The sequence below is a fragment of the Micromys minutus genome, assembly GCF_963924665.1.
Source record: "Micromys minutus genome assembly, chromosome: 5".
In the NCBI taxonomy this organism is placed as follows: Eukaryota; Metazoa; Chordata; class Mammalia; order Rodentia; family Muridae; genus Micromys; species Micromys minutus.
In genome coordinates this window covers 49,064,026-49,073,753 of record NC_137974.1, presented here as the reverse complement: position 1 = coordinate 49,073,753, position 9,728 = coordinate 49,064,026, and the positions used below count along the sequence as shown (strand labels likewise).

General features: G+C 40.7%; 1 protein-coding gene and 1 pseudogene across 2 annotated transcripts; one reads left to right on the top strand and one right to left on the bottom strand.

Moving 5' to 3' along the window:
• Positions 1-1,778: 1,778 nt before the first annotated feature.
• Positions 1,779-2,024, top strand: LOC308420811 (small VCP/p97-interacting protein-like; the record flags this gene model as incomplete). Its single annotated transcript, XM_080917062.1, has 1 exon — positions 1,779-2,024. The coding sequence occupies one exon, from the start codon at positions 1,779-1,781 to the stop codon at positions 2,007-2,009; it is 231 nt and encodes a 76-aa protein (XP_080773188.1). The 3' UTR covers positions 2,010-2,024.
• A 2,918-nt stretch (positions 2,025-4,942) lies between these two features.
• Positions 4,943-9,681, bottom strand: LOC308421117 (vacuolar protein sorting-associated protein 4A-like; annotated as a pseudogene). Its single transcript has 2 exons — positions 9,627-9,681; positions 4,943-6,275 (listed from the first exon to the last, which is right to left on the bottom strand). The product of its transcript is annotated as a vacuolar protein sorting-associated protein 4A-like (transcript).
• Positions 9,682-9,728: the final 47 nt, after the last annotated feature.

The following is a 9,728-nucleotide window of genomic DNA, read 5'->3' as shown; positions in this document are numbered from 1 at the left end:
TAGATTGCCTTAGGCAAGATGGCCATTTTTACCATGTTGATCCTTCCAATCCATGAGCATGGGAGATCTTTCTACCTTCTGGGGTCTTCTTCAATTTTCTTCTTCAGAGACTTGAAGTCTTGTTGTACAGATCCTTCACTTGCTTGGTTAGGGTTATACCAAGGTATTTTATAGTCTTTGTGGCTTTTATGAAGGGTGTCGATTCTCTAATTTTTTTCTCAGCCTGTTTGTCCTCTGAGTAGAGGAAAAACTACTGATTTGCTTGAATTAATTTTATATCCAGCCACTTTGCTGAAGTTGTTTATCAGCTGTAAAACTTCCCAGGTGGAATTTTTTAGGGTCACTTAAATATACTGTCATATCACCTACAAACAGCGATATTTTGACTTCTTCCTTTCCAATTTGTATCCCTTTGACCTCTGTTTGTTGTCTTATTGCTCTAGCTAGTACTTCAAGTACTATACTGAATAGGTAGGGAGAGAGTGAACAGCCTTGTCTAGTCTCTGATTTTAGTGGCATTGCTTCAAGTTTCTCTCCATTTACTTTGATGCTGGCTACTGGTTTTCTGTATATTGCTTTTACTATATTTAAGTATGAACCTTGAATACCTGACTTTTCCAAGACTTTTAACATGAAGGGGTGTTGAATTTTGTCAGATGCTTTCTCAGCATCTAGAGAGATAATCATGTGATATTTTTTTCTTTGCGTTTGTTTATGTAGTGGATGGCATTGATGGATTTCTGTATATTGAACCATCTTTGCATCTCTGGGATGAAGCCCACCTGATCTTGGTGAATGATTGCTTTGTTGTGTTCTTTGATTTGGTTTGCAAGAATTTTGTTGAGTATTTTTGCATCAATGTTCATGAGGGAAATTGGTCTAAAGTTCTCTTCCTCTGTAGGATCTTTGTGTGGTTTAGTGTTGGTCTGGAGTGGGGGGGGGGTCCCCGCTCTGCTCCTCCAGGGGAAGGTAGCTCCATGCTGCAGGTCCCAGGGAAGGCTGCTTCTGGTGTGCTCTGCCTGGTCCACAGGAGTTCAGGCTGGGAGGCATGGGAACGAATCCCAGCAGGGTGCTGCCAGGCCTGTGAACTCTGGTGGGCCAAGACTCAGCACAGATGCTGGCCAGGGCCATAAACCTCTGCCTGCCTGTTAGAAAAGTACAGAGCCTGCAATAAGGCTCTGGGATAAAGCGTTCATGGAGGACGAAGGAGTCAGGACCACAAAGGAGCCAGGACCGAGGAGAATTTATTTATTTATTTTCTCTCTCCTCTCTCCTTTGTTCTGTTCTTTTTAAACAGCCGGGGATCCAACCACTTGATTCCCATATCTTTACTTCAAAGATTGGCCATGATTGGCCATGATTTTTCTAATGCTGTGTGTGTGTGTGTGTGTGTGTGTGTGTGTGTGTGTGTGAGACTCTATGCATGTCTCTGTGTTTTTCTGTCTTCGTCTCTGTATTTCTCTCTGTCTCTGTCTCTCTGTCCCTCTGTCTCTGTCTCTTTCTCTCTTATGTGTGTGTGTGTGTTGTAGGGAACTGTTTGACTAAAGTGTCATCCTCTTTATGGGATAAGCTACATCTACATTCAAGAGTTCATCAGGCCTGTGTTACTGTTGACATTCCCTTTCAGGAGAAGAGTAAACAATTAGTAAACTGGCTCCCATAAGACATCAGTATGAAATTCTATTGTAATTAAATGTGTCCTCAGAGTCTCAGAAAGGTGTAAGAGTCCACAGACTTGGAGAGGATTCGGATTCCTGGGCCAGGGTCCCTGTTTCCCCATGGGGCTGTGCTTCCCCTGTCCCGTGGAGTCTGCACCACCGTCCCTGAGCCCGGAAGAGAAAAGAGCAAAGCTAGCAGAGGCAGTAGAACAAAGGCAGAAGGAGGCGGCATCTCGGGGGATTTTGGATATCCAGTCGGTGGAGGCAAAGAAGAAGAAGAAAGAACAATTAGAAAAGCAGATGGAAACATTGGGGCCACCAGCAGGGGGACTTAGATGGACAGTGTCATGAAGCATATCATACCTGGAGGAGAATCCTGCCACCAACTCCAGCTTCTGCAGTCAGTGGATTTCAGCTGATGTCTCCTCTTTACAGAGATGAAGAGTCAGACTGTATCATTAGTGCCCTTTAGTGCAACTCTAAAACTAAATACACTAAATATACAAAAATATTGGTAATATTTTTCTTTCCAAACTTACTAAATAACCTGGCTTTTCATTCTATTCCACTTTCCCTACACCTATTTTCTCTTTTGTGGGAAGTAACTTTGCAATTTTTGTAGTTAAAGCAAGGTCCCAAAGTATATATGCATGGTGTGTCCTGGTCCTGCATATATCTCCAGTGTTGAGTTTGCTGTAATACCTCTGTTTTGTAAGTAACCTTGCCCCCTAGTCATGTGGTACAGCCTGCAGTTCATCTCTGTCTCACTAAATAGGTAGACTTCAGCTTCCAGACTTAGTGCCTTTAAGCTGATCATCAGAGAAAATCCTGAAGATGCATTTGAAGGACTTCAGGTGAAGGAAATCTTTATTTTTATAACCCACTAAGAAATATTTGTAGGCAAATGTTGACTCTATGCTAATTTATTTTCTGTACCTAAGGCATGTCATAATAACTTGAAGTTACATGTCAGGAGGACATCAGCTCAGTGACCTGCTGATGTGTCCTACTAGAAGCCTGAAGGTCTACATAGTAAAAGGATGAGGCCAACTGAGAATCAGGTTGGAGATAATGGGTGATAATATATTTGTTTAAATTTCATAACCATTTTTATTCTTTTGTATTTTTATTAAACAATAATTGTAAGATCTATACAGACATGATATTGCCAATGAAAGTATGAAAGAGAAATATGTTAGTTCTGTACTTGGAAAGTATGAGCATGTCAAAGCATACAAATATCAGGAGGTAACTCAATGTGCTTGCTAGTCAGACCAGAGGTGTGCGTATCTCTGTTTATTAGTTTTGACTTATGACACTGTGGCTTGTTTTCTTCTTACTACATAATAAGCCAAGATGCAAGTGTTCAAGGCTGCTGCTGCTATGGATGCCGAGACATTCAGTGCCAACATCCAGTCCTTACTTTAGAATTTATAGGTGCTAGCCAGTCAGGAATCTCAGTGAACTAGGCCAAGTCACAACCATAAAAAGAAGCTGAGCCACTGGCTCCTTTGTCCCTCCCACAAGGTATCTGACAGTGTGTCACACATGTTCTTTTTAAAGGAGTGGAGCTATAATATAGGTCTTCTAATGACTGAAGTATTTTCTATTATTCAAAGTGTTTCATGAATAGCTAGGCAGAATTGTATCAGCTCAGTTTTCTTCATTTAGGGATTGTGATGTAATTTTTAGCGCATTTTGGTAAGTAATATTTCTGACATAGGAAGGCTGTCTCAGCTGAATGAGGAGAAAAGCAACACACACCAACCTTTACCATAGGAAGCCTTCCTTCTGTTAGCACAGACACCACATTCTCTTCCCTTCATCTTAGAACATGGATTATGCAAAGAGAAGGCTTGGTTCAGAGGGTAATGGCATGCTTCCGTACTCTAGAGGCACAAGTGATATATAGGTTTATTCCTTACTCGGGATAATTAGGATACACTGCTTTTGGCACTGTTCCAAGGCCATGTGCATGACTATGGCCTCCATCACAGACAGATGTGCTCAGACTTCCTCCAAGGCCACACATGTTGTAGGGACTAAATGGTGACTTGAATCTCATGAATGTGATTGAAAAGAGGAAACAGGATGCTTGATAAGGAAATGACTAGAATTCATATAGACATCCAAATTAGTGATGAGGTGAGTTTTCTATTAATTTAAGGCTTAATATCAAAAACTAACATTGAATATATCTTCCAAATGTTATGGCCAAGCTGTTAAAACATAAGAAGAACCATTAGATGCACAAAGCTAACCAATGTATGCAAGTTTCAGTTTTAATTGTAATTCTGAAACGGATATAGCTGACAATACAAGAGTTACATATTATTACTACAGAAGGTCTTTGTGACTGATTGCATGTTTTATACATGTCTGTAAATGGCTCTTTTATCTAGTGTGTTATGGTTATATTTAGAATGTGATTTATTCATTTTCTAATATATTTTGAGCCCAATGTATGTATTCTGTATTGTCTTTGGGTATATGAACATACATCTTCCTATACAGAAGTTCCCTTTGGCCATGTCTTTAAGTAAAATGTTTCTACTTCATCTTAAAAAAAAAAAAAAAAAAAAGAGTCCACAGACTTAAGTATGACTTGGAGAAGAGGGCTCCATCTATGTGGCTATGGAGAAGTCATCCTCAATGATAGGTGAAGATTTTCCAGTGTGACTTCTTTGGAATTGTCTACACTCATAACTTCTCACCCATGATTTGTACATCAGCACAGTGAACTCGTTAGTTTTTCTGGGTGGGCTGTGGTGAAATTGTAATTTGGATTTTCATTCATCCTTTAGGAGGAAGGGGTTGATGTTATTCATATCTACCACTAGGAAGATATGAATAACACTTAAATTGTGTGAGTGTGTGTGTGTGTGTGTAAGAGAGAGACAGAGGAAGAGAGAGAATGAGAGAGGGGAGAGAGATGGAGAGAGGGTGGGGGAGAAAGGAAAAAGAGGGGGGTGGAGTGAGCCCTTCAGGACATTAATTTTTCTTCTTCACCTGATACTGAGTTTCCTTTTTTTTTGATGTTTTTTTTCTCTTTATTTATAAACAAGACAGAAATCAAAGCAGAATTAATTTAGGGGAACAAAAGTTAGACAAGAACAGATCAGGGCAAGCAGTGTGAGCATCCAGCAGTGAAGTAGGCAGCGCCAGTGGCAAGTGTCCTACATGGTGAAGCATCTCTGCAGCTGCGGAGGTCCCTTCATCCTATAGGTTGGCAGCCAGGCAGCAGAGGGAATACAATTGACTTCACGACTTCAGGCCCTGTCTGGCTACTGGTTTAGGAAGTCCCATGAATTTGCTCTAGTCAAACTCTCAATTTCATTATCAACACAAAGCTTTAAACTCTCCTGTCCAAAGTCCTCAGAAAAATTTCTTTACTTTCAGGAGGTCGTCTGCATTCACTGTGGGCCGGGAAATGGTCAAAGACCCGAGCATGTCTGACATGCAAACCACAGGCTCCAAGTTTATCACCAAGGACATCCATCTAAGTCATTTCTATGGCTACTGGATCTCCTGAAGAACATGGGGCCAGAAGACCATCAATCATAACGCTAGGTTCAAGAAGGGCTACAAACCTTGAAGTGTGTTAGTGTAATTTTCTGACTAGCTACATGATGGAGTCCCACTAGATAATGCTGATATCTGTTCCTGAGTAGCCTTCTGTCTTGCAGGCCAGCTCATGTATGTTAGCATCTGTGAGGCTGTGAGGTGTGCTTCCCAGGTGTAACTGAAATATCTGGGCACAGGCTGCTTCCTCTGACAATGGGATATAAATTCGTTTTTCAAACTTCCTCCTGATGGCTGAATCCAATACCCAGGGGATGCTTGAGGTACCAAGAACAAGAGTCCCATCATTTTTATTTCCCACTCCTTGCATCTGGACCAAGAACTCTATTTTGATCCTTCGGGCAGCCTTGCTCTCATTTTCTTTCTATGACCTCCAGAGGGAATCCACCACATCAATAGAGATGATGGAAGGCTTGTGCTGCCTGGCCAACTCAAACATATTCTCGCTTTCCCCCAACCACTTAAACATCAGATCTGACGAGGACACAGAGAAGAAGGTGGAGTTGTTGGCTTCTCTTCCCATAGATTTGGCCAGGTAGGACTTGCCTGTGCCTGGGGGCTCAAAGAGCAGTATACCTCGCCAAGGAGTGTGTGTGCCTGTGAATAAGTGTGGGAATTTAATTGGCAAAATCACAGCGTTGGGAGCCTCTTTAGTCCCCTCCAGTCCAGCTACATCATTCCACAGAATGTTGGGCTTCTCCATCACAACAGCACCCATCAACTGTTCTTGTGATTTCCTTTTTCCCTTCGATGTCACTGTCACTATCTTGCCTTCACTGATTCTCTTTGACTGGCTTCTTGCCATGCTTCTCTTTGTCTCATAAATAATCCTTCAGCTTCTCTGCTCGACCTAGGTATTGCATGCACTTTGCTCGAATGTTCTCCTTGGCTTTGTCACTGTGTGCTTCATATTTGATGGCGTGGAGGAAATATACTCCACAGCATGCTGGTAGAGCCAGAGTGCCTCCTCATAGTTCTTGGCTTTGTCCTCTGTGTGGCTCGGTCCGGCCGGAGGAGAGGAGCCAAGGTCCACCACTTAGGAGACCGGCATCGACTCTCAGCGTGGGCAGGGCTGCCGATATTGAGTTTCCTAACTTGAGATTGTGCTTGCTAATTTTTACTAGGGTCATTGTTCAGGATGAGATCTGGCACATGGGAAACTTTGAGTTGATATTTGTTGCTAAGATATGGAAATTGATAAACCAATGTTATTTATTTACATAAGCATATATACGATAAATGCTAAAGAAGTTTGAGCTTCGGGGGGCCTGGAATTTGTAAGTAATATATATGTTTTCAGTGTAGATAAAAGCACTTTCCTCTCTGACTTGTTCTTTGAAGCTGTCTACATATTCAGTGCGACTGGAGAAGCTGCAAATGCTTCTGGGATTGAGATCAGGAGGGGCTGAGTTAGGATGCATTCACTCTGGGATCGATGGGCTATCTACTTATATGATGGACATTCCCTTCCCATACAGTTACGCCTTCCTGATCTAGTAATAGCTTTCAGAGATACATCTACTCACTACGTGGTGACAACATCCACCAAGGCCAGAATGTCACAATGTGAAAGCCTTTTATGGTGCATGGAACTGGAGAAACTTGAGCGATGGAGGTCAAATAACAGGGAAAAAGCTACAGCACTGGAGAGTGAACTGTAGATGAAACTTTCACACATCAAATGTGTAAATCATAAACTGAGAAATACAAAAGGGTATAATCTAATCAGACGGCACTTAGATGACTATACATTTACTATAACTAATGACATACAGGTATTTCATTTTCTTTCCTGTCATGGTGATAAAATACCCCGACAACAGCAACTTAGGAAAAGAAAGGTTTGTCTCACAATTTCGGATACTAGTACAGTACTGTTAGGAAATCAAGGTGGCAGAAATTTGAAGCATTGGGTCACATTACATCCATAGTCAAGACAGGGAAAACATGCATGCATGCTTGCCAGTGTCAGCTCGCTCTCCTCTTTTTATTCAGTCTAGACCTTAGGTCTAGGGAATGGTGCCACCCATAGTGGGGCTGAGTTTTCCCATATCAACTAACCAAGACAATCCCATGGACCAACCTTATTTAGAAAAATTCCCCAGTGAGATTTTTCCCACCAATGTGATTCTAGACTGTGTCAAGGTGATAATTAAAACCAACCACTATAAAGGTCACCAGAATTGTCTGTTGTTCAGTACAATCCTGTCCTTAGTACAAATAACAAAGGTACATGTGGGTAACATCACATGCTTTATACATTCTAATTCATTGGCTTGAACCTCACCATGACTGATCTCTTCTAGTGTGAAACTTTTCAGTTAGAAAAAGTGACAGAATTTTATAAATTGTCAATGAAAACAATAAATAACTTTTTGGTTGGAACACAGTCCAAGTATAGAGATGTGTGACCAGATTTCTGAGTGCTGGTGAAAAAAAAAAAAAACTACAAGAAGCCTAGACAAGAGCCTGTGATCTCAGTTCCATCGAAACCACAGAATTTTTCTTGGATTATGCTTTTGTACACTTCCCAGGTGTAGTAGATTGGAGTGAGTTTACTTCAGATTGTTCATCACAACTGGCTACTGTTATTTGTTTATATGCCTCTATGTTTTTGCTACATGCCCCTTGTCTGCCATATACAGTTAATGACTGATTGTACACTTTACTTATGAGACTCTTTTTTTTTTAAAGATTTATTTATTTGTTTTATGTATCTGAGTACACCATTGCTATCCTCAGACACATCAGAGGAGGGCATCAAATCCCATTAAGATGGTTGTGAGGCACCTTGTGGTTGCTGGGATTTGAACTCAGGACCTCAGGAAGAGCAGTCAGTGCTCTTAACCACTGAGCCATTGCTCCAGCCCCTACTTATGAGACTCTTAACCCTTAGGATATAAACTATCTCATGATCTAAATACAGTTGACTATTGTGTGAGACTTTAGTCATTTATCAGCTCAAATTTTCATGAGCTACTTAACATATAACTTTTGATCCTTATAAAAATATATTACAAAGTTATCTACGAACACTAACACAGTAAAGAACTAAAGAAAAATACATCAGTTAGGAAACTAAGATGATATTTTATGATTTTTTTTCAACCAGCTTTATAAAATTGGAATGTGATTTTTGTCTTTTGTATCTAAGTTTGTGTTTAACTTTTGTAGTATTTTTGGCACAGTTCTGCATCATGCCTGTACTAATCAGGGTTATCTAGATGAACCAAAGAGATAGAGAGAATCTGTCTGTTTGTCTGTCTGTCTATATCTAGAAGGGTGGTTTATTAGGATGGATTATAGGCTGTGGTCAAGCTAGTCCACCATTATCTGTCTACTGACAGAAGGAACAAGAATCCAGTAGTTGCTCAGCCCACAAGGTTGAATGTCTCGGCTTTCAGTTTACTCCGGAATCCCAAAGAAGTGGGCTCTAATAGCAGTGAAAGAATAGACTTGCCAACAAAAGCAAGAAGGCAAAGAAAGCAAGCTTCCTTCATCCATGTTTCTTATATAGGCTGCCAACAGAAAATGTGGCCCAGATTAAAGGTTTATCTTCCCACCTTAAAATATCTGGATATAGATAGGATCTTTTTATTTCAAACAATTTAATTAGGAAAGAGTGCTTCCTAGGCGTACCCAAACACTTGGGTTTTAGTTAGTTCCAAATGTGGTCAAGTTGACAACCAAGAATAGCCATTGCAATGCACCTAATCACTAAAGTCTTTCTCTCCTGCCATTCATGACTGTGAATTAGACCCATGATTACAGCTGTGTTTGGTATCACCAAAAGTGGCAGTCAGCCTTTTGAAGCATCCATTTTATTTTAAATGTGTCACTACTGTAATCTAGTTGGCTTTTAAGAAACAGTTTATGTTATTTTTAGATGTGATAGAGGCATGTGATCATCTTAAAAACCATTATGCCAATACATAAAAATGTTCATGAACCAAATGATGTATCTAGGATTTGTTCCAAAACCCTAATGACAGAGGAGTGGGAGGAGATGTGGATGAGAACTTTTCACTAATGGCTGTTTTTCTGGAATGTAGTTAATGGGTGCTAGTCTTTGAGTGTTCAGACTTCTGAGTTCTCTATTGTAAAGGGGGTTGAAGTATCCAGTATGGCTGTCAAAATTAGTGGGCAAAACTCTACTTGCAGTGGATTTTGTGCTGTTTTATCTTTGTGCTATCTAAAATAGCTCCTCTTTATCTCCAAGTCCCTCCTTTTCATCTCAGCTACTTATTCTCCACCTTGTTCAAAATAGAATGTTCTTCCCACTCACCCTGCAGCTATGAGGGAAGGGTAGGAAAAGGGCTTCTGATCTATGAACCTCTCACATTAGGATTATGAAGAAGCAACAGTAACTGGAATAACTACTCCTACCTGGTAGGATGGAACCAAGCAGTGCACCACTTTCAGCCTTGAAGAACAATTGCATGCGTCTACCTCTACAGGAGACAAGCTAAGTGAACACATCTCACATCT